Here is a 25,323-nt window from a genome sequence, read left to right on the forward strand (position 1 = left end):
CGAGAACGACAAGAGAGAAGAGAGAAGAGAGAAGAGAGAAAAGAAATCAGTTGGTTTGATTTGGTGGAGACCAAAAGTCGCACTATTTTTCTTTTTGTTTGATAAATTTTTTAATGAAATTTGAAATAAGAAAATTTGATTTTTTTAACAAATTAATTAGGCCTAATCCAATCAATAAAACACTAATTGACCGTCGTAAATTAACGGCACTGTAAAAAAATACCAGATTGATACGAAGTTCATTTGTTATGGACCCGTTTTTCAAAAAGTGAATGTTTTGGACCAAATTCGTATTTTAGTCGTATGTTTAGGATCAAAATTGACCTTTACTCTTTATAAAAATGTATTTCACCAAATGTTTCAGGTTATAAATACTATATTTTCTACTTTCCAAATCATCCACAAATGAGAAATTAATGAAGTACAAACACACTCTACTCGCCAGAAAAGAAGCAATCCAGAAATATGAAATAGTATACAGAATATAAAAAAACATCAACTGAGACTATTGATAAAACCAACAATGTAATGTGACATACAACATTAGTGGTACATTAAGAATTTTTGGGGGGTTGCAACAATAATACTGCCAAAAATGGGTTAAGAACCCCTTCCAAAGTATCTGTACATTCGTTGGCCTTGCTTGTGCTGTATATGGTGTATTTATAACAATGCCGAGAGTCATATAGTGGTGCGCGTTACCTATTGGGCTTTGATGGTTCGATTTCATGGTCGTCATCATCATCATAATCATTGGACCGAACTCCATCTTCAGCGGGCCGTTTCAATCTCTGAAATATCTCGTCTAGGTTATCAGAGGAGGACGAATTGCGGGATAACATCATGTGGCTTGGTTCTTGTGACTGACGCAGAGGCATAAACTTTTTAGTTTCTATGTTGGCCTTGAAGGCGCGCCCACTTTGTAGCTAAACCAGACGGCGCGCTGCTGTTAGAAGGCTGAGAGTTGGCAGGGTCGAGCAACGAGACTTTCGCAGAGGTGATACTCTCGACTGGGTTGTTGCTGGAACCTGATTTGCTTTGTTCTCTCAAGGCAGCATACTTGGTGCTTATTGCTTCTTTGCTGCCAGAATATTTCTGTGTTTCATTTTTCCTTGACGTCCTTGACGAACTTCCCTCCTTGCTGAACTCGGATGTCGCCTTCAATTCAAGAGTATGGTCCTGAAATAATTGCCATCGATTTTTTAGCATCAAAATTATGAACAAGTGAACCAACGACACAAGTAAAAGATGAACATACGTTGTTATGGCTGCCAGTTTCAAGATCCAAGCTTGAGTCATTAAAATTTCGAGCCAATGGAATAACATGTTCACCAACTGTTCGTCCTTGTTCAAGCCAGGTTCTTTCTGCGAAAGCGTATATATACAAGTGAATTACACGAAGTGATGAAACTGTACTATTTAAAAATTGGAATGTAAAGTACATGAAGCTATCTACAGGCACTGACAAGTAGTATATTACCTTTCTGCAGTATAAGCAAACCAGATGGATCGAACCCATCCACATCATCCGATTCTTTTACAAGAAGTCTAAAAATCTTCCAATTTCCAAAGAAGCTGATGATCCGGTCAAAGAAGTTGCTTGCGACCAAAATAGTATAGATAACCATAATAAGAGGGTATACTTCGTTAAATCCAGTCCCAAAGAAAGGTACAGCATCATCAATTGTTCCCATCCGCTGCATCATTTTTCAGCCAAAATGAAACGTGTTATATATCTTTGCAGTCATCAGATACTATTGCTTGAAGGATGTTAAACAACATTAAAACCGAGTAAACATTACCAAAGTATAAATCTACTTATGAAGAGCAAAAAGAATTAAGCAGGATACAGGTTAACTTATGTAGACAAAACATATGATAAAAATTTCACCCGCTCAAAAAATGTTGTCTTGCCCTTCCCGAGACTGATGAGATTAAGAAAATTATATGAAATTGGAGGCGCATAGCGAGCTACCAACCTGGCAGGCAGATCAAGAAATCAACAGTTAACTGCACGGAAGAGTAGAAACACGAAATGAAGCATGCTATAAATGCATGATAGAAACATACGAGCATATCATTAACAAGCTAACAGCACTCGTTTGTCTGGGTGTCAATGAGTAAAACATTAGCCTTCCAACTTTGAACAATGAGTAATATGTGCAAAGACACATGTACATTAGGGGAACAAATGCAAAGACCTGCACGAAAGAAATTGAATTGATTATTACATACAACTGTATGCACCACTTATCACTATCATGTAATTCAAATGGTAAATTTGTTAGTTTTCAGGTAATAGTTTGTGCCAACAATAATTACAGCCCCAGCATCAGATAACATTAGGCTGTCACATTCTCATGATGTTTGAACAATTTGATTCAAATTTCAAAACAATAACTATAATCTTTGATGAACCTTGGAAAAGTAGTCTGACTACATACCTGCACCAGAACCTCTTGATCTCCCACATATTTTATAAGAAGAGAAAACAGAGACAAATCAACTCCACTAGCTAGCATAGTAGCCTCAGCCAGTAGTATGGCAACTGACATGCAACCAAGAATGACAGCCAAAATTCTTTCCAATTGCTTCCGTAAGATACAACGCCATACGAGTTCTGGGGGAGCAAGAAGGCAAACAATGATCAAGTTCTTAGGAACCTAGCTTAACATATTGTACTTCATGACTCGATGAAAGTGGCAAAAGAACAAATATTACCGGCCATGTCGAGGAAGGACCCAATTTTACCAGTGCGTTCCATTCTGAAGCTTGAGATAAACTTCCTGTGTTATATAAAAATTCCACACATCAACCTTATATGAACAAGAAATAGGAAATGAAAACATGAGATTATGCATCTATGCTAGCCAATTACAGATGACTTTAGGATCAGAATCAGCTCAAAGGGAAACTTAGTTGCCACATCAAGTATACTTGTCCATCCTTGTGTTTATTTCAAAACAGAAGCAACAGAATGAAGTTCTTTTGGTTCATCATATCAGCCCAGAATTAGGAAGAGGAATGTACGAACCATCCAGTCATACTGCGCCTTTCATAATTCTTTATTGTGTCCTCTAACTCAAGAGCCTCCGTTACATAACTCAGGTACTCACTGTAAATAAAGCAACATATCAGAACATGTAGTGTTTAACTAGTTAATATTCAACATTAACCTACATATGATAACCACATCAAAGGTATAATCCTAGACTCCTAGTAAATAAAATAAGTATCTTTGAGGCACTAATACATGAGAAGTGATAAGTACAATCACGTAAAAGATTAAGGGAGTAGATAAGAACTAGACGTCTTAAAGGAAGCATTTTTAAGGTGGAAATTCTTTTTCTTATAGTATTTTCTCGATTTAGGCAACAGTATGAAAATGATTTCTAGGCCAGTAATGAAAAGGTGGGGTACACAAACTCTCACTTATACTGTCATGTATTGGAGCATCTATATTCCAGACACATGGACTAATAACTAAATCCGCAGATTCTATCATAAGAACAATCTTGAAGAGGGTGGTGTTCAGACTTCAGACAAACTATGACAGCTAAAAAGAACTCTTTGATATGAAAATGAGAAATAGTCAGTCAATTAGAGAGCAGTAGAAATAAATTAAAATGCACAGCACACTGCAGAACCATGTCATAAATTTACATAACATCCTGCAAAGATAGAGGTACCTTTTGCATCGGTAATACTCTTCTCGTGCTGCCCGAAGATGGCGCCTAAGTGTAGCCATTGATTTCTCATCAGTATCATAGTCCATGTCATTTTCTCCCAGCTGACCCCCCTGTGGCTTGAAGGAAGGATCTTCCTTGAACTGCAGATACATATTAAATTAAACTTCCTATAAAAATATTATTATGAAATGGTGTTACGGTGGAAGCTGTGTAAGAAAAATGTACCATCTGCACTAACATATTGTCAATAACATCCATACAAGGTCTTAGCGGATCACGCTTGGTCATTTGTTTTGAAGTAGCCTGAGCAACCTATTCAATCCAAGTACAAAAGTACAGGTAAATGTTCCCACAAGAATAAAGTTTATAAATTTATGCACGAGTGTTTAGTGATACTAACCACAATTGCATTTGATAACTCTTTATGTGCATCATCAAGTTTTACAGCTGTTTTGGCTATCTTGTGTGAGAGAAACTTGTGACGGGCTGTCCAGTCAGCATTTCTCCAAATAGTTCTTGGAATCTCACTCAACCCAAAACCAAGAAGAAATGCACCAGTCACAAGTCCAAATGTGTTTGAGCAGGCCATTGCCCAACCCAATATACCTCTTCCATCAAGCCTGCCCGTGAAAAAAGATCAAGGATTTTGAAACAGATACCAAAATACCATGTTAGAGTTAATCGATTTAGCGATCTATTCTAGTGTCATGCTCAGTCCATTAGTATACCCTAATTCTAGTGTCATGATCAGTCCATTAGTATACCCTAATTACCATAAAAAGCATTTAGTTATGAGTTTCAGACTGAGAACCACTGATGCAGTTGGTGTTTGATGATTTGTCATGACGACTCACACAAGATTAATAATTACTTTCTGAAAATTTACATGATATTTAACATTTTTTTATGTTACATGTTATATTTATCTGAATAGCATTATTTAATATTTATGCACTCAAGGTATCCATACCATATCATATTGTACATATTTAATATTGAAACTTATGCACCATAAGGTATGGAACCACCAACTCGATTCCAAGAAACCAATGGAAAACAGATGACCAGAACACGAGACATTTTCAGTCAATTCCAAAATTCTGGTTTAAAAGACTAATGCTAACTATTCAACAAATTAAAAAAACGAAAGAAGAAATAGATTGAACCAAGAGACGAGAACGAACCAATCTTTGTGCATAGTAATGACGAGAATAAGCCCCAAAAGACCAATGGATCCCACGATTAAATAGAAGATTAAGTTTACATGTATGCTAGTCTTCAGCCTTTCTATCATATTAAAGTCCCCAGCATCTTCATAACCCTGTATGAGAGGCACAGCTAGCCTGCTCAGGGAGGAAACATAGAATAATTATCTTAAGATATATATCCATCGAAACATACAAAATGAGCACCCAGCAAGGACAGCAAAAGATTATAAGCATAGAACTCTAAGAAATTGATTTGTGTTATGTTGCAACCTATAAAGAGTCTTTGGCATATACAGATAAAAAAATTATCAACTAATACTTGGCAATAACTAATCCAGCTTTCCTTCTTTCTAAACGATGTTTCATAAGAATAAAATGTTGATGGTACTCAATAGTCAATACATAACTCAATTACACGCTCAATATAAACAACTGTTTAGCTAAGACTACACATGTTTGCTTCCAGCAATACGTATGACTGGAACTTACTAATAAGAATAAATCAAACAAGACATAAATCAAATAAGAATAAATCAAACAATACAGTAATGTTCTTCATGTGATTTTAGAGGAAAGCATCTCACATGAATTCAGTAGTCATCTTAAGCATATTTGTGTAAAAGATCATTTTAAGGAACCAACAGGGAGGAGAATCTTGGAGATGAAAGAAAATCACAGGTTTCCTTTATAGAGTATAGACTTAGACAACCAACACTTTTTTTCTTCATCCTTCATTGGAAGGATAAACTGTACATAAACAAACTTTTGGACTTACAATCATCAGACCTCAAAATTAAATAGCTGCATAATGTTTGTCTAAATGTACTCCAAATAATGAAAATATTAGAAAACAGTTGAATTATATATTTATATATCATCAAGCGGCCAGTGAACATTTCTATATATAAGAAATCAAAACCAAATTTACAATGATTGAAAAGTTCTCATGTTTCTTCATATTGACTATTGAGAAGAAACAGATTAACATTTAAGCTGTACAATGGTGAAAAGCATCCAAAAAGGCATACCATGTCAGTAGAAAGGTACTCCAATATGACCAACTCCAAAAGAAAGAGATGGCTGCATTACCACTACCATTTCCAACTATAGTCTGGAGGGAAAGAAACAGAAAAATAATAAGCTCCGCAATCAAAATTTCGCATAAATTTCTATGCTTAATAAGGGATTATAAGGGAATGATACACATCAACTCATAACTAATAGCGCATAGGCATAGTTTACTCAATAACAGCGATGATTTTCAAATGCATTTCGTGGAATGACAAAAAAACAGATTGCCATATGAAATACGATCCTTCTCGAATTACAGAACCTTCTACACCATCATATCAACCAGCATCCGAACAAACAATGCCAACATAACAAAGCTCAATAAGAAGGATTCAGCTCCGGATCATACAAAATAACTAAAATCTAGCTCAAATCAACTGATTAAACCATATTACAGGGCACGTGGAGTCATGGATCAGCGTATGCGCGCGTAATTCATTCGATTAAGCTGTAAAAAACTAATAATTCAGAGAAATGAACTGCAATTTACCGTCCAAATGTCGGCGGGAACAAGGACGATCACGGCAATCGAGCAAAACCAAGTGTATCCCACGGTGAAGAACACGTATCGAGGCACGTCTGGACCGGAGAAGTACTTGACAGTCAAAACCACCATACCTAGGGTTAATGGCAGCGAGATCAAATAAAACACCCACATCTTTCAAATTCTTCCCTCCAAAATGATGATGAATTTTTTTTTGTCTTTACTGATGAATTCGAACACTCGATCTGCGATTAAAGGTGAAATTTCTGGGATTTCTTCATTTGATTTCGTTAAATTATTCGGAATTGGGAGGAGGAAAGTGTTGTTGAAGAAACCCCAGTCAAATTTCCCCTTTTGCAATGCTGATATACCATCAACAAAGCTCGATTTTTCAACGTGGTAAATTATAATTGCACCCTTTATGTGACTCTTTCTTTTAAATTGTTAATGGGCCGACCCAATTTACAGATTTTAGCCCACATAAATATTCATATACATTTTTCTTAAAAAAATTATACTACCTCCCCTCCCATCAGTCCACTAAGAGTGGAACATACTCCCTCCGTCCCGAAATATGAGTCCTATTTAGTTAGGGTATCCACAGTGGCAATAGCCCAGCAATAGCCCAGCCATAGCCCAGCAATAGCCCAGCCATAGCCCAGCCACAAACTCCTCCTGCCACGTCATCAATACTAAAAATCCTCCTGTCACATCAGAAATAGCCCAGCCATAGCCCAGCCATATCATAAATAGCCCAGCCACATCAATAGCCACATCACTAAATAACACAATATACGGAATTTAATTTACGAGACATATACGGGAAACATTAATAATACTATTTTACTTTAAAAAAATACAAAAAATTAAAAAAAGTACAATAAATTAAAAAAAGTACTAAAATTTTAAAAAAGTACATTAATAAAAAAATTACATTAAAAAGGTACATTTCTCGGTGTTTATCTTGTATAGAAATTTAGATAGAGAGAGTACTCGTTAATACAAGTGGTGCGAATGAAAATGAAGTGCAAATCGCGTATATATAGTGTCGGGACAATTTAAAAAAAAAAAAAACCGCTGGGCGATGCGCTGGGCGATCCCGACGCTGCAATGGCGCCTAGCGGATCGCCCAGCGCCCGGCAACCGCCTAGCGCTAGGCGATTTTTAATTCTGAAAAATCGCTCGGCGGTTTTCGGAGGCTGCAATGGTTCGCCTAGCGACCGCCTAGCGCCGGCGCTCGGCTAGGCGGTGCGCTAGGCGCCATTGTGGATAGCCTTATGACACGGTTTTAAAAAATGTAAAGAAAGGTGAGTTGAATCCGTCCCGGAATATGAGTTCTATTTAGTTATGACACGGTTTTAAAAAATGTAAAGAAAGGTGAGTTGAATAAGTTAGTGGAATATGGACTCTTATTGTGGGACGGACCGAAATGACAAAACAAGACTCTTATTGTGGGATGGAGGGGGTACATTAGAATATTGATATACTGCACTTATCATATTGAATAAAAATTGAAAATATCAAAATTTTGATATACAATGATTTTCTCTACAATATGATATTCTACCGAAATCTTGTGGCACGATAACGGTATGCATTTGGTATATCGAGGTATACCGTTGTAGTGATATATCCTGATAATACGATGTATTGGATTTCGGTATGGCCGTTAATTTTTTACACGACATGAAAATCTGACACGAACACGCTCAAAATTAAATGGTTTGAGTCAAGCCTTATTGAGTTTGTGTCGTTTCAGTTTGACCTGTTAAGAATTTGATAATTTCTTGTTGGGTTCAAGTTGGATGGATTGGGTTTGGAAACCTGTTAAAGAATAATATTATTATTTTATTTATTTTTATTTTTGTTAAATACTTATAATTTAATTTTATTCACTAAGTTTGTGTAAATCAGGTTTCAATTGTGTAAATCAAGATTATCGCGTAAAAAAGGTTTAATCGTGTAAATCATGTTCTTGTCGTGTCAAACCATAGTGTATCGAGTTGTTTAGGTTCGGGTTCAGATTAGGCTTAGTTGGGTCGTTACCTGGTTGATCCGATAACGATTCAACCTGCACGAAATTGTGGTATATTGAAAAATTCAGTTAAGAAATCCTATGGTATTTACTTATATTGACATTTTCAGCAAGGGAGTATATGATAAGACAATTTCAATAAGGTATTATTGCACTGACGACCTTTATCTACTGACACTATCAATAATTTTTGTGTTGGATAACACTAGTTTGAATATAAAATTAATAAAGCACATTAAAGAAAAAAATGGATGGAATATTATTAATTAAAGTTGAATAAATAAAAGAGATCGAGATAAGGTAGGAGATAGAGATATAGAGAAGAAAATGGTGTACCATGTTATAAAAAATATAAATGAATTAATTTTATAAGCAACTTAAACTGAAAAACAATAGTAATATTGATTGTGGACAATAGAATATTAAATAATAGTATAATCACCAGTTTTTAACTTTTAATATAAATTAATCCAAATTTTTTTGTTTTAAAGGGAAAAATTCAAAATGAAATAGTACTGTTATCATATGCATTTAATTACACTTATTGATAGGATTGACTCAATGAGATTATTCAACGTATGATTTGATATTAATCGTTTAATAATTTATATGATCTTATTAATAGTAGGACTAGGAGTCATTGGTCATGAATTATGAAAATGGTGTTATATTGCTTATTTTGTTGATTATTTTGTTTCAAAACACGTTTGCTTTTATTATTGAAACGGATGGCAATTTAGTTGTAACTATTTCAGCTTAAAAGACTATGTTCACGTAAAATCATATTTCTAAATATAAAAATATCATTCTCTCTACTTTTTTTCCTCTTTTTATTTTATTTCTTTACTAAAAAACAATGTTACATACAATTACGTGATAAATTATAAATGTTTCACTTAAAATGGGTAGATGGTTGTTCCAATCTGTCACAAAAAAGTCTAATCCCTCTAATAAAAAAGATTTAAGGGGCTATGCTAGCAAATGAAACAAATAAATATCTCATGTTGGTGTAAAACTAAAAGCAAAGTCACTATATGAGTCTTTTGAACTACTTCACTCATCACTAATCGGTTTTAAATTGAAAATAATGAATTTAAATACTATCCTTTTAAGCCGGCAGATTTTAATGAACATTTAATTGGCATGTGAATCATTGCCTATTTTTTACGTATGCTATATTTAAAATCAACACCTTAATTCAGCTACATCTATACTAATATAAAAGGGGAGTTTTGGGCATAAATTTAAATATTTTATAAGCTTCAGGTGTTATTCTAATTAATTCAAATTTATATATTCATATGTAGTACTCATACATGCGTTACATCTTAATAATCCACGATGTAAAAATTTAATAATCCCAATCATGCGTTTAGGATATATGGTAAAATTTCATTCAATATTAGTTACTCACATATGCGTTACTTCATACAATTATTACTGATTATTTATCATATATACTTTACTCCATAATTATTATTGACTGAGGTAGAAAGGAGGGTTTAGGATTTAATTATTAATTATTATTGACTGAGGTGGCAAGGAGGATTTAAGATTTAATTATTTGGGTGGCACAACTGATTTGATATAAAAAAAAAATATTTATGAGTGATCAAACTTTTTGAATAAAATATAATTATACATATTTGTGTACAATTCTATCGTAAAAATAAGAAAAAGAAAATCTGCTTTATTGAGAACAACTGCAAACTTGCATAAAAGATTAGGCTAGACTATTCATATTCCAATATATTCCAATCAGCTACACGTAAAATGTAATAAAAAATGATAAATGCAAAAGGAACGGTAATTAATGTAATAATGTTAGCAGATTAGATCTCTCTATAAATACTTATTCACCCAACAAATTTCGTCAATCACAATTTTAGATGTGCTGTAGTGGGATGGTTCGGAAAGTGAGATGTTCAGAGATGGAAGATTTGAGAAGAGTAGAGACCAAAGAGTAAGGGATGAAGGGGCGGAAGATTCAAGAAGAGTGGAGATTAGAGAGTTTCAGGCATCTATTGATTCCCTATAGTTTACGAATAATCCTAGAATTAGTATAGATTCTTGAGCAATATTATTACTGTTGATTATAATATGCAACAATTTTATTTTTTTGGAGTTTTCATGTAATGTTTGCTCAATTTCTAGATTTCATGATTTCATTTTTTATTATTTCAATATGTATCATTTCGTCATCGTCTAGAATTAGTGTGAATAACTATTTAATTCCATAAATAATGTCTAATTATGTACATTATTATAATGAAAATAAATTTCTACCATTTTATGTTCCATTTTAAATACAATGTGAGTCATAATATTCATATAACACTAATATTCTTTAAGATTATTAGCGTAAATGTTGATAATTTATTTATCTGTGGCGATATTACTTTTATGGTATTAAAGAAGACCGTAATCTCATTTTCACTGTATATCTTTTAACTTTTTTTTAGCGAACTCCATTAATTTTCAATATTGATAATGTATGTTTTCAATGTATTTGTACTATACATCTGTCAATGACTACAGTGGATTAAAACGTTCCCAATTGATATTGAAAATACATAAGTTAACAATAAAGGTGATTATCATTAATCAATTATAGCTGTTTCAAAATGTATTTTTTTTAATGGTAATAATTTTGATGTTTTGAATATTATAAGTCGTGGATTAACTATTTTGTTAAAAAATATTATTTGTGTTTTTGTAGTATAGAAATGTAAATGTTTGTTAAAGGTATTTTTCATTAGTGCATAGACTTGATATACTCTCCTCATTGCAGTCCACGACTGTGTTTGTTTTATTTCATTTTTGTTTTATTTGCAATAATGCCATTTAGATTAAAAATATAATTTAATTAGAACTAAATCTATTAATGAATTTACATTTAAATGCCGTAAGTTTTCATATACATATTTAGTTCAATTAACATTACATTACATTTGATGAGATTAAAAAAATATTTTTTTTCATGCACTAAATTTTTAATCGGCAGTTTCATACTTGAATGCATTAATCAAGAAATGAGACTGTTCTCATTCTAACACGAAAACTGAAATAAAAAATTAAAAACGTTATGTGAAAGGGATTTACGTGGAACACGTAATGTCGTTCTTAATTATGACAATAGGAAGAGTTTGTATATTTGAATTCAAGAGACTCTTAATTATGAATGGAATGACAAGAGTCTTGCACATTTGAATCCAAGAGACAATTAAATGCATTCATATCACCATCCAACAATATATAAACGAGCTCATACATACACATTCTCAAACTAAAAATTTAAGAGGAACGGACGAACGATGGTGGAGAATAAAGGGGAATGGGTGAAGGAAGAGAGATTTGGGAATTGGGGATGAAGCAACGCCGCTGCAAAACTCATTTATCTTGACGCTAGAATGAACTTCTATTTATTAGGTATGGTTTGTACATTTCAATACTACTTATATTTTTTTTTTCTAATTTTCAAAAAACCTAACATTTAGAAAGCCATTTCACTAATAGAGATCCCAATCACGACATTAGCTATAACCCTCTACTATCAGTGAGGATTATCAAGTGGCCAGACCCAGGGTAAGATATCAAATACAAATCTAAAACCCTCAAAATAAAATAAGTGATCAACAAAGTAAAATTGAACTGAGACGGAGAAAGAATTTTATTGATATTTGGCTCATTTGTTGGTCATGATGAGTATATTTTAAAGTAAAGGGTTTAGAATTTAGGTTTCAAGGTTTGGGCTTTTAGTGTATAGGATCACTATATTGCAATGAAATGAATGTTTTGAAAGATGATTGAGGATAGTTAAAAAACTATAATGAATATTATAGTGGCAATAATCTAATTTCAAATATTTAATTTAATACTATAAAATTATCTATTTGATAATCTCAGTATTAATTATTTAATACTAATAATTTATTTATTTTTAGTATAATTATAATCTTTCTAAAATTGATATGTACACTTTAATTTAATTTCATAATTATGATAAATAGTGTTTAATATGCACCATACATAAATATATTTTGAATTTTCTACATTCTCATTATTAATTAATTAATGAGATTAATTATGTTGTTTGAAGGTTTCATTTTTATTTTTTTCCGCTTCTTGATTCTCAATAATTAAATAAATTTTCATTCAGATTAACTATAATTAGTAATTCATTATATTTATTATAATTTAAAAGTTAAATTCACAATTGTTTATAATTTAAACAAAATATTTCATAATTGGAAGAAAATAAAATGGACCGTGCATAGCACGGGTGTGATACTAGTTATTTATAAAGAGATGAAGAAAATAGTTTTGATGTATGGATAACTCAATATTTTTCACAAATATTAATGAAAACTTAGTTTTTTGGCTTTCCAACAGGTTAAGGACATCATGGAATTATTTGCAGCTGCAAATTTTGAAATAGGATTTTGATGGTCTTGATCCTAATTATGTTATTCCAGAACATATATAATCTTTAGTGAGGTTTGAATATATTTATTTTATTTTTATGCTTTGTTAAACTAAATTGTAACTATCTGTCTTTTAATGCCTTGAATTATTTTTACTACTATATGTTATTTTTCTGTTTTAGTAAGATAAAGAAATTATTTATCTGCAAATTATAAAGGCAGTGACAGTGTTTTAAATTTTTAATATTGTATTTGTTATTAATACCAACGAGATATTTATTTAGAGTGGCAAACTCGAGTATATAAACCGAATTTAAAATACTCCGTATTCAGATAACCTATTTAATCTAGAGTATTCAATAAATATTTACCATTTTTATGCCATAAATTACCAACTAGTAATAAAAATGTGAATAAACTGCACCATCTAATTAACAAGGCTCATCAAATGATTTCACACGACACATATAAATTCATAATAGTATTAGTAGTATTTTTTAAATCACATGCCAAAAAAGCTAGCTCGAATAATATGAGATGGATGAAATAATCTTTTAAAGCTACTTTTGCCTATCGTCTTTTTATGTTGATTTCTACATAAGATCCATTCTTATTTACATTTTTTTATATTTCATCCGTTCATAATGAAGAAATTTTATTTCTATATTCTAATTTATTTTTTAAAAAATAATTTTATTATAGCCTAATGTATGTCCTGCTCTCTTACACGTGTAGATAAAAATACATCTCATATTCTGTGACGAAATTAAACTATTGCGCATATACACATCTTGGAATTTGGATCTACAAGCTACTAGTAATTCAGACTATCAATGAATATTCCACGAAATCAAATGTAAATCAAAAAGAATTACTAGGTCACATTACGGTAAATCCCTCAACTTTATAAAATGACAAAATATATTAATATTAATTTTTTCATCAATTATCCAAAATTTTATATTAATATAATCAAGATGGCCTTAATCTCCTCGCCTAATTAATTTCCACATTCTAACAAATAGTAAAGCACAATTCACGACATCGTGTCGGGCGGTCATACGACAATGTCAAACTTCGAAAAATCTACCAAGATTAAATAAATTCAATTATTTGATCCCATGAATTCAGATTCGCATTCCCATTCAAATCCACGTTAAAACTCAATTTCCAAAATCTCCCACTTCTGGCATAAGTCAATTTTCTTCATAATCAATTAATTTGCTCATCTTCACTTCGAGAAGAAAAAAAATATGATGTGTTTTCGTTGATTACTAAAGATAGAAAAACGAGAATTATCTGCCGCTGAAATTTCAGAGAAATGTCACGTTCAAGATCGAGGTACTTTCCGCAGTCTTTCTTGTACGCCGGCGCTATATTTTTGTCTTTTTTTTGGCAATTCATATATAATGTGGTGTGTGATCAAGAGAATTTCTCGGATTATTCTTAATATTATCAAAAAAATTCAGTTTGAATCTTTTATTCGGTTTCGTCGAATGATCCTTTTCACATAGAATTATTGTGATTCTTGTGAGAGAAAAAAACAGGTCAGCATCGGTTGATTTCGGACAAAAGAGTGGTCGACATTCATTGATATTTTCGAAATCCATCTTCTCATCGAAGCTATGCAGAGGAGATGCAATCGCAGCACAGATTGATAATAGAGCACTCAAATCCGTTTCGAATTTATCCGAGGTATAATCACACACGCATAATTGCTTACGTAGATAAATTGCCGGAAAAATCATGGAATTTTGTCGAATTTAGGTGCATCCCGGCAATTTTAGAAAGCAGACGGAAAAACATTAAGTTTGGATTTGTTTGCATTTATTACACGGAGAAAAAATCTCACTCCTTATATTGTTGACATTCTTTAACAAACGAACATCGTCTAACTTACTGACACAATGACGCGTAGTGGTATTATTTAGTGGTTGCCATATCAGATATAATTTCACCTAAAATTCTGGTGTGGTGGCAAATTTCATGTTTTTTCTAGCCGAGTTTTAAAATTGTGGAACGGATCAAATTTGAGTAGGTTTTCATGATTTTTCCAACAATTAATCTATGATAAATAGAAAAGAAATGTTTAAGTCTAAGAGGTTTTTTTTTTGGTTTTGGAATGTAGAAACATGGTGTGAGAGGAAACATCTCATTGCAGCAGCAGCCGATGAGGGAGATGGAAGATAGTGAGAGTGAGGAGCTGTTGATGGAGGTGGAGAGCTTGAAGAAAACGGTCGCCTCCGCCCGCGACGAAAGCAAGGCGAAGGACCGGAAGATGGCGAATTTGGAGGCCGAGCTCGGCCGTATGCGCCAGGGCGAGGCGGACAAGGACGCCTCGCTCGGGCAGCTCATGAAGGAGCTCCGCGAGCTGCGGGAGGAGTCGAAGGCCCAAGAATTGGAGCGGGAGCTCGAGCGGAAGACCATGGCGGAGTCGAGCATGGCCAGGCAGCTCGACTCCGCCATGTTCGAGCTCGAGGAGTCCAAGATCGAGATCGCGTCGTTGCACGAGAAGATCGACGGGCTCGAGGATCTCTGCCACCGGATTGGGAAAGAGGCGACCGACAACGAGGAGGTTCGGGATTTGAAATCGAAGCTGTTGAAGGCGCAGGAGGCCGAGACGAGGGCTGTGTCGAAGGCCGAGAGCTTGGCGGATGAGATGGAGGTGTTGAAGGGGGAGTGGAAGTTTTCCATGGAGGGGGAAGATAAAAGCTCGAAAGCGATGGAGGATCTTGCGATGGCGTTGAAGGAGGTGGCGACGGAGTCGAATAAGGCGAAAATGGAGCTGATTGCGAAGGAGGCGGAGGTGGAGCGGATGAAGGAAGAGTTGGCGGAAGCGAAGGCCGCGGCCGAGCGTCTCCGCGCGGAAACAGAGGAGACGCTCTTAGCGTGGAACGCTAAGGAGATCGGGTTCATGAGTTGCATCAAGCGCGCGGAGGAGGAGCGCGCTCTCGCGCAGATCGAGAGCCACAAGAGCGCGGAGTCACTCAAGGCCGCGGAGAATATGACTCGTTCGGCCCAGGAGGAGACGTACAAGCTTCAGGACATACTCAAGCAGGCGATAAACGAGTCGAACGCGGCCAAGGCCGCGTCCGGGCTCGTGAGGGACGAGAACTCCCTCTTAAAAGACTGCCTCGCGGAGAAGGAGGAGGCGCTGCACTTCACCTCGCAGGAGAACGAGCGCCTCCGGATCAGCAAGGCGGCCGCGCAGGAGCACGTGAAGCAGCTCAAGCAGATGCTGACGCTGGCCTCCGCGGATATCAAGATCGACGACAAGGACGAGATCGGCTTCGTCATGTTCACGGACAGCGGGCACGACGGGAACGAGGGCGAGGATAGGAAGTATAGCTTCGATATGGATGAGGTGCAGTTTATTAACGAGGCCGAGGATGGGGACGAGGACGAAGACGAAGACCCTGAGAAGGCCGAGGCACTCAGGGGGTCCATCTTCGACACGAGTGTCGAAACGCCAAAGACGGAGGCGAGGACGCCTAAGGCGACGTTCTTTAGGCTCAAGTCGACCAAGTCGACTTCGACTTCCTCCCCGCTCGGGGACGAGCATGACGAGGCGGATGGGGAGGGGGATAAGCAGCACGAGCACGAGCACGGGCCAAGACGGTCGAAGACGATGTTCCAACGAGTCGGGGGGCTTTTGACTATAAGGAATAGTTTCCATAGGAAGGAGCCATCGATTGACCAGAAGACCACACCTACGCAAACGCAGCAACCTAGCCAAGTCTGATGTTGGCATAGAGGAATTAAGTGTTTGCTTATTTTTGATTCATCATTTGTTGTAAACATGGAAATCACATTCATTCCTTCATCATTATATGTATAGATTGGGGCGATGATTTTAAACAGGTTGTTTAAACGAGATATAATACTATGAAATAAGCAAAGATTGAATCGTGACAAAAAAAAAAATTGTTTGATTGCAATGATAGTTTGTCTACATTTAGATGATGATGAAAATTAAGAGTCTCAACGTCGTGGTTGACCGTTGACGCACCTAATCAGTTTTGAAATCCATGGAATTAAATAGAAATAATTAAGACGGTAGAAATGTTTGACATACTATTAATTTAAATATACATGCCATTAAAATAGAGTTGTCAAGTTCCACACCATTCAATTATTGATGATTTTCCCAAAGATTATAAAAATTTCCACTAAGCCACTAGATTGTCCCTTAGCAACCTCATTTTCTCATTTATGTGCCTCTTGATGTTGCTCAAATATGTCTAGGGGACAAACCAAAATATTTTATAGTTGACAATTAATATAAAATAGATATAGAAACATAGATGAAGGGTTGGTATGTAGTGGAGAATCAATCAAATAGTAATTCACATGCTCGGTCACTACAACCACCTATGGTTGCTTCTGCCTACTCCAAACACAACTGTAAAGTTTTCAAAAAGAAAGTTCTCAACTTTTTATTACGAGAGACATGACAATATGACAACCTATATATATTCACATACACATTATATTGGAAAATACTTTTATACTGTACTTGGTTATACTTGAGTCTAAATAATTGTTTGTTAAGTTTCATGCAATCAAAATAGTCCACATTTATCTGAAAAAACAATATAGGCCTGAAACATATCCAAAATATTTATTAGATCAACTAATTTTTGTTGTATGAAAATGGTTTTAATTGTTGGTTACATAATAAAAAATTCACAACAAATAAATATACACCAAGTGGGGTTGTGCCAATTCAAGTTTCAACCTAAATGATAAGGATGAAATTTAATATTGCAACTGTTGACTGTCTGTATAAAAAGGAATCAACAAAGATGCCCATCGCTTTAAAGCAAGAACATTTTTGAATTTCAAAATCAAGAATCACAAAACACCCAAATTCGAACGACAATAGAGATATAGATGATTTTTGCTTTTGTGAAAAGATAAATAAGAGGACACCAAATATCAATCTTTAGGAAAGTTGTCAAAGATAAGAAATCACAAGCACATGAGTGAGAAACCCATCTAAAACTGGACATCACCAAAGAAGAGACTATTAGCCTAACTACATGCTACAACCAGCAATTCTTGATTCCTTCAACAGAAATATGTAGAGAGAGATGATAGCAACATCACCCGAACGGGAGAATCCTAAACCACAAAACCCATTTCTACTCGTTGTCGGGCTTAGGTGCTTCCTTGATCTCCTCAGCAGTATCATCCTGCAAAACAAAGAGGAACAACACCGTGAATCCACATTTCTTACACCAGGAATGAAACCAGAGCACCCGGCAGAGGAGGGGATCGCGACAAACCTGCATATCCGAAGTCCACAGGGTGAGGTTGTCACGGAGAAGCTGCATGATCAAGGTGCTATCCTTGTAGGATTCCTCACCAAGAGTGTCCAACTCAGCTATTGCCTCATCAAAAGCCTATATAAACATCAAGCCCCAAATCGTTCAATACAGGTTTCGACATAACTACGTAAGGAAGTGCAAAGCAATGTGTAATTTGGTAAAATTGCAGACCTGTTTAGCAAGATTGCAAGCACGGTCAGGGGAATTCAAGATCTCGTAGTAGAAGACCGAGAAGTTCAGTGCCAGGCCGAGACGGATTGGATGAGTAGGGGCGAGCTCGGTATTAGCAATGTCCTACAGATGAAAAAGGCAGGCTCAGTTAAAATCTTCCAAAGTGTATTGAATTCTAATTGCTGCAGTAGTTGATATCAATTTTTACTGAACAATAAGGACAGATACAGCTACAACATTCAATTGAGCTTCAAAACCATAATTATTAGTTAGATAGTCAATAATTGAGACAGTAATTGATATCAATTTACCAAACAATAAGGTCAGATACAGATATAAAATTCAATCGACATCACGAATCAACAACCAGATTCACTGCATTTCCTCACTAAATTAATGGAATTCAACTATAGCAATTACTCGTGCGAGAGAGAGAGAGGGGCAAATCTAGGTAAACAATACATTTGATAGTTTAGTAGTGTTTATGAGCTTCAAAACCCTAATTATTTCAATCAATAATAGTACTAAAACGAAAATTAGGGATCTAGGTTATAACTATACCGAAATTATAGATCAAAAGTAACAAAACAATCAAATTAGATGAAGAAATATGTCAGAAGAAGAGAAGAACCTGGGCGGACTTGTAGGCGGAGAGAGTATTCTCAGCGGCTTCCTTGCGCTCGGCGCCGGTCTTAAACTCCGCCAAGTAGCGGTGGTAATCGCCCTTCATCTTCAAGTAGAAGACCTTGGAATCGCCGTTGGAGGCGGATCCGATGAGCTTGGTGTCGAGGAGCTTGAGAATGCCGTCGCAGATGTTGGAGAGCTCGGTCTCGATCTTAGATCTGTAGCTCTTGATGGCGGAGACGTGCGTCTCGTTGCCGCGGCTCTCCTCCTTCTGCTCGATGGAGGAGATGATGCGCCAGGAGGCGCGTCGGGCGCCGATGACGTTCTTGTAGGCGACGGAGAGGAGGTTGCGCTCCTCCACGGAGAGCTCGTCGCCGTCCCCGGCGTTGACGACCTTTTCCATGAACTCGACCATCTCCTCGTAACGCTCGGCCTGCTCGGCGAGCTTCGCCATGTACACGCTCTCCTCTCGCGGGGACGCCATTGCAGATTTTGATTTTTAGAGAGAGAGTGTGTGTTGTGTGTGTTTTGGTTTCTGAGAGATAGAGAGAGTGCGGTAGTGGAGAAATGGAGGAGAGAGAGGCATTTATATTCTTCCTCCTTTATGGAAAAATGAATTAAATTTAAATACTATTTTAATCACATAAAATTAAATTCAAATATTATAATTTAATATTGAAATATACGGATCGGGGTTTAACTCTAAGAGCACCCGCAACGCATGCCGCCGGCGTTCCGCGTGCCGTTCCGCCAGAACGGTTTCGCCGCGGAACGCGTTGCGGCGCTGCATTCCGCTCCCGTCCCGTTCCCATTCCGTGCCGGGTGCCGACGGCACGTAACGCGGCACGGAACAAGCCGCCACGCGCCTGGGCGACGTGGCCGATCCCCGTGCGTGCGTGCTTCCCACTCGCCGGCCCGCGAGTGGGACACGTCAGCAATGACGCAATAATTATTTTTTTTTATAAACATCGAATTTTTAAAAAAAAAAATTTTTTAAACGGTAACATTACCGTTTTTTTTAACTTTTTCTTAATTTTTTTAATTTTTATTTTTATTTTCTTATTCTATAAATACACCTAATTCATTCATTTTATACACAACTACACATCTATTCTTCCTACATCAACATCAATTTCTCTCCAATTTTCATATTCTATCTCTTCAAAAAATGTCCGGCGACGGCAATTACGGTGGTGGCGGCGCCGGAGGGTGGGATCTCAACGCGTTCGGCGATTGGGAGACCATGTACAACACACTTGGTGGTTCTGGGTCATCGACGCCGGGCACGCAGGGGTCGGCGACGCCGGGTGGGTACCAACCACCCACTTTCGATGTGGATGCCTACGCTCGAGGCTCCGGCTCGCAGCTTTCCCAGGGTTTGTCCCAGATTCGGGAGGATATCCCCGTTGAACCCACTCAGGGAGGAGGCCGAGGCGGTGGAAGCTACAGGGCTGCGTCTGAGGCACCCGAGGAGGATGAGGAGGAGGAGCCGGAGGATCTGGGCCGGCATCCCTACACCAACGAAGAAACAAAGGCGGTGTACACCGCCTGGCTCACCGTCTCATATGATCCCATCGTCGGCAACCAACAAGCCGCCAAGTGCTTCTGGGAAAAGGTCCGTGATGTCTACCACGAGACTAAGCCGAAAGGGGCCCGGAAGCGCAAATATACAATGCTTCGTGCTCACTTTGGCCGAGTCGATTTACAGGTCAAAAAATTCTGCGGGATCTACTCCACCGAAGCGGCGCACTACCAAAGCGGAGCTTCGGGCGCCGACATACTGAGGGCGGCTTTGCGCGCCTTCCACCAGGACACCGGTGTACAGTTCAAATATGTTGATATTTGGCAGCTCGTCAAGGACGAGGAAAGGTGGGCCGGTGGTGTCCGCTCCAGCTCGGGATCAACCTCAAAGCGGACGAAGCACACGACGAGCGGCCAGTACTCGTCTGGTGACGCCGATGCGCCCAGTGATCGTGACCCGCAGGAGGTTGGGGTTACGGCCGCCGAGTACGAGGGATCTAGCCGTGGGCGCCGTCGTCCGCAAGGGACGAAGGCGGCGAAAGCGGCTAGAGCGAGGAAGGGCCGAGGAGAATCAAGCCAGTCGGCCTCGGGATCGGGCTCACAAGGAGGCTCGAACACACTTATGGTGGCGTACATAACCGCCACAATGGCGGACACTTCCCGCTTCTCGTACGCCCAATACACGGCCTGGTGGAACGGAATTGTGCATATGGCAGGACTACTTGGTCTTCCCCCTCCCCCTAAACCTCGACCGCCTCCGGAGGATGATTCGCCGGCGGAGTAGTTTTTTATTTTCCCACGTTTAATTGTGTGTTTTTTATTGTGTGTTTTTTATTTTTTTAGGATTTGAATTGTGTGTTTTTTTTAATTTTTTTAAGTTTAAGTTGTAATTTTTTTTAATATTGTGTGTTTTTTAATAAAGTATGTTTGTTTTTAATAAAGTATGTTTGTTTTTTAATAAAGTGTGTTTATTTAATTTAATTTAGTTGGAAATAAAAATAAAATTGAAATAGAATGAATAGTAATTTAAGGAACGGTTAAGGAACGGTTAAGGAACGGAGGGTTGCAGGTTCCGTTCCTTAGTTAAGGAATGGAGTAAAAAAGTACAGTGGGGCCCTCAAATAGTGGTTTAAGGAACGGTATAGGAACGGTATAGGAACAGCGTTGTGGATGGCCTAATAATTGGCCTTGAATTCCTTGAGCAACATAGGCTGGAGAGCCTACCATGGATGGTTAGATTGTAACCACTACTACGGTTCGAACCCGGATCGGCAGTTCCGGTTTTCAAATAGTAATCAACTAATCGGTTTATATTGGCCAATTCGGAATCGATTTACCGATTCTACCCGTCCGGTTTCGATTTCAAGATTTTTATATTTGGCACGAAATCAGTGGTTAGCTAATTAGTTTGGCACGAAATCAGTGAAAATTGAGAAATGTCGTGTGAAAAACGGATTTTTAAAAAAATATATTGAAAGATTGATAGAGAAAAAATAGTTAAAACAGTTGGTTTACACGATAATGTCTGAGATTAAAATTACATAATTAAAATCTGATATTACACAATAAAACCAAATTTACATAATTTAAACCTAACTTACATGAATATTAAAATCGGATATTACACAATAAAACCTGATTTACATAATTTAAACCTAATTTACATGAATATTAAAATCTGATATTACACAATAAAACAATAAAACTTGATTTACATCATTTAAACCTAATTTACATGAACATTAATAAAATAAAGTTAAAATAGTATGAATTTTTTAAAAAAAGAATAAAAAACTAAAATAAAATTATCATTTTTAATGGATAGTGTGAACTCAATTCAACTTAGCTCAACCCAACCCAATCCATCCCAACCCGAGTCTAACCTAAAATTATTAGTTTTAACTGGTCAATCCGATAAGGACACAAATCTAATAAAGTTTGACCCGAATTCATCAATTTCGTACATGTTCGTATTTGACCTTCGTATTGTATCAAATATTATCAATCCGACTAGGGCTAATTACTTTCTCTTCCTCTTGGAATTGAATTAGAATAATAATTATATCAAATATGGAGAAATCTAGAGAAATAGTATAAATCTTAAGGGGGGGGGGTAAATCAATATCATAGTATTAATAAGTCCACGACAGTTTTTAATTTTTTGGACCCAATGCACGATTATGGTTGTATAAAGATGTGTTGACAGACGTATCCAATTTAATTGATAATTAAAGCAGTAAGGAGTAACTTTTTATAATATAAGGTGGATTTGAAAATATAGAAGGTTGAAGATTAAATTATTCTTTCAAGCCAACTGGCAATAACTTTTCATAATATAAGGTGGATTTGAAAATATGTAAGGTTGAATTTAATTATTCATGCCAATTGCAAGTCTTGAATAGGAAGTCACCTGTTTTTCAAAATTACGCTGACACATGTCACGAGTCATGTCTCAAAAAATTAGTGAATTAATAGTAAAGGTCAATTAGTACTAATTGTAGTTTTTAATTTTGAGTTGGCACTAATCGTAGTTAATATAGGCGGCAGCGAGGAACAACCCATTAGAAACAACGTGATTATCGCGAATTCAACCCTAATTAATAATCATAGTGATTAATTTTATTAAGGGTTATTTGCTTGTAAATTTCCTATTTAAAAATTTGGATGTTGATTATTGAATTTGAGATCTTCATTTTGTAATAGATCAAGATTCGAACAAATACAATTATTAGAGCATCCACATCCGTACTCTTGCCAACGAGCACGGATGTGGGCCCGGACCCACTTTTACTCCCTACTCTTAGGCAAGAGCACAACACCTATATCCGTGCTTTTCCGCAAGGATATACTCAAGGGTCCCACCATTCTATTATTCAACTTAAATAAAAACATTTCCATGATATTAAAATGCATTAAAAATAACCGGAATAATATTACAAATTACAAAAAAATTAAAAATTACATAATTAAAATCCTAAAAATTAAAATTTTCTTCATTAAAGTCTTAAAAATAAAAAAATACATAATTTAAATCCTAAAAATTAAAAATTACATAATTAAATTCATAAAATTATAAAACCCACTACTCGTGGCCAAATTTCGCCCAAATGGATGATGACTGTGTGTATTTATAAATGATTTTGGGATATTTTTTTAAAAAAAAATTCAAAAAAAATTTCAAAAAATTGGTAATAAAATCTGTATATTTTTGGGAATCCAAAAATATATTTTTTAAATTTTTGGTATTATTTTTTTATTTTTTTTTTTTAAAAAAATGCCAACGGCCAATAGAAACGCGCCACATCGCCCTGCTCGCTGGCACGGACGTGCTCTTAGCTAAGAGCAGCGCCGTGCCAGCGGTGCCATGCCGCTGGCATGGACGGACGGACAGCGGTGTGCTCTCCGTTGTGGATGCTCTTATTGTTTACAAGGTTAATTGATTAATTGATGTGAATTTTACTTCTTTTTATAATACGATATCGTTCCTACGTTTAATAGTACCACACGAAATAGATAATGTGATTATGACTTCAATTAATTGGTAAGATAATTCGCAATAAGGCTGCAAAATTGACTATTATAGTGCAACTCCGATTGCAAGGTCGATTTTTTTCAGACAGCCCGATTTTTGGCTGCAACCATGGTGGAAAGCCACAAACCTGGTTGTTTTTGCTGTCTTAAAAACATTTGAATATGAATTTTAGATTTAATTATTTTAGACTGTAAATCATGTTTTAATTTTTTTTTAATTTCATTTAATTTTTTAGTAATTTTAATGTATGACTTATTAAATTACAAATTTATTAATTGTCTAATTTTAAATTTAAATTACAAACTTAAATTTTAAAATATATTGAATTTGTGAATTGAGTTAAGATTGAAAATGAGGTTGGCATGTGTTGCGACTGAAATGAGAATTACTATTGTGCTATTGTTAATGCCTTAAGCCACGTCGATATTACTCCATCCGTCTCCAAAGAATATGCACTTTTGGTTCAACATGAATTTTAATATAAAATTAGTAAAGTAATAGAGATGTAGAGAGAAAAGGTAATTAAAGTATTGTTACTGGATAATGGATCTCACATTATTAGAGAAAAAAAAAGTTTTCAAAATTAGAAAATGCATATTTTTGTTGGACAGACTAAAAAGAAAATAGTGCATATTCTCGTGGGACGGAGGGACTAGAGAGGGAGTAGGGAGTGCTATTCATTGGAATGTTAGTCGGTTGAAAATCAGAGCAAATCGAAAGTTCAATAATTCGGATGCTTAGTTCAAAGTGATACTCCATAAACCAAAATTTGTCGACAAATATACATACTAACAATAAGTAAAGTGAAATAAACCAAAATATGGCGCCAATATACATACTAACAATAACTATTTATAGAATAAATTGATTTGTTTTACAGTCAATTAGGAGGCTCGGTCTAGTGCTAATTAGATAAAATTTGATACTGTGTCCAAAAGGATGAGAGCACCCGCATCGGCGTCTCGATGCGGGCTCTATCTCGTCTCGAAGAGACGAGACCGCATCGAGACTGAGATGCGGGCTCCGTCTCGTCCCCAACTTGTCCCTTGTCTCGCCGCGGAGAGGCAGTGCGGGAGATAGCTCGCCACGCTCGTTGGCCAAGTGGTGAGCGTTGGTTCGTCCGTGACGCCCACTCGCCGGCCCGCGACTGGGCGTCTTTAATTTCTGTTGAAAATATTTTTAAAAAAAATCAGGAAAAAATTGAAAATAAAAAAAATTCCCAAAAATATACTAG

At 36.2% G+C, this 25,323-nt stretch overlaps 2 protein-coding genes and 1 pseudogene across 3 annotated transcripts; 1 reads left to right on the plus strand and 2 right to left on the minus strand.

Annotated features, from left to right (window-relative positions):
- Positions 1–485: 485 nt before the first annotated feature.
- Positions 486–6,820, minus strand: LOC121783309 (annotated as a pseudogene).
- Positions 6,821–14,061: 7,241 nt separating this feature from the next.
- On the plus strand, positions 14,062–16,769 carry LOC121785521 (WEB family protein At3g02930, chloroplastic-like). 2 transcript variants are annotated; one of them, XM_042183976.1, is made up of 3 exons: positions 14,062–14,252; positions 14,459–14,606; positions 15,040–16,769. In XM_042183976.1, the coding sequence occupies exons 1-3, from the start codon at positions 14,233–14,235 to the stop codon at positions 16,651–16,653; spliced, it is 1,782 nt and encodes a 593-aa protein (XP_042039910.1). In that variant the 5' UTR covers positions 14,062–14,232; the 3' UTR covers positions 16,654–16,769. The 2 variants fall into 2 exon arrangements, with proteins under 2 accessions (XP_042039910.1, XP_042039911.1); XM_042183977.1 differs by lacking the exons at positions 14,062–14,252; positions 14,459–14,606 and adding an exon at positions 14,645–14,945.
- A 1,012-nt stretch (positions 16,770–17,781) lies between these two features.
- Positions 17,782–19,605, minus strand: LOC121783186 (14-3-3-like protein 16R). The gene is made up of 4 exons (XM_042181176.1): positions 19,044–19,605; positions 18,413–18,535; positions 18,200–18,316; positions 17,782–18,106 (listed from the first exon to the last, which is right to left on the minus strand). The coding sequence occupies exons 1-4, from the start codon at positions 19,518–19,520 to the stop codon at positions 18,056–18,058; spliced, it is 768 nt and encodes a 255-aa protein (XP_042037110.1). The 5' UTR covers positions 19,521–19,605; the 3' UTR covers positions 17,782–18,055.
- Positions 19,606–25,323: the final 5,718 nt, after the last annotated feature.

Source organism: Salvia splendens, chromosome 21 (assembly GCF_004379255.2).
Source record: "Salvia splendens isolate huo1 chromosome 21, SspV2, whole genome shotgun sequence".
In the NCBI taxonomy this organism is placed as follows: Eukaryota; Viridiplantae; Streptophyta; class Magnoliopsida; order Lamiales; family Lamiaceae; genus Salvia; species Salvia splendens.

Excerpts from the sequence above, each read along its gene's own strand:
- LOC121785521 (XM_042183976.1), top strand. The coding sequence starts at position 14,233 with ATGTCACGTTCAAGATCGAG. Across the intron at positions 14,253-14,458 it reads ATGTCACGTTCAAGATCGAG|GTCAGCATCGGTTGATTTCG; the intron begins GTACTTTCCGCA and ends AGAAAAAAACAG. Across the intron at positions 14,607-15,039 it reads CCGTTTCGAATTTATCCGAG|AAACATGGTGTGAGAGGAAA; the intron begins GTATAATCACAC and ends TTTGGAATGTAG.
- LOC121783186 (XM_042181176.1), bottom strand. The coding sequence starts at position 19,520 with ATGGCGTCCCCGCGAGAGGAGAGCGTGTACATGGCGAAGCTCGCCGAG. Across the intron at positions 18,536-19,043 it reads CCGCCTACAAGTCCGCCCAG|GACATTGCTAATACCGAGCT; the intron begins GTTCTTCTCTTC and ends TTTCATCTGTAG. Across the intron at positions 18,107-18,199 it reads TGTGGACTTCGGATATGCAG|GATGATACTGCTGAGGAGAT; the intron begins GTTTGTCGCGAT and ends TTTGTTTTGCAG.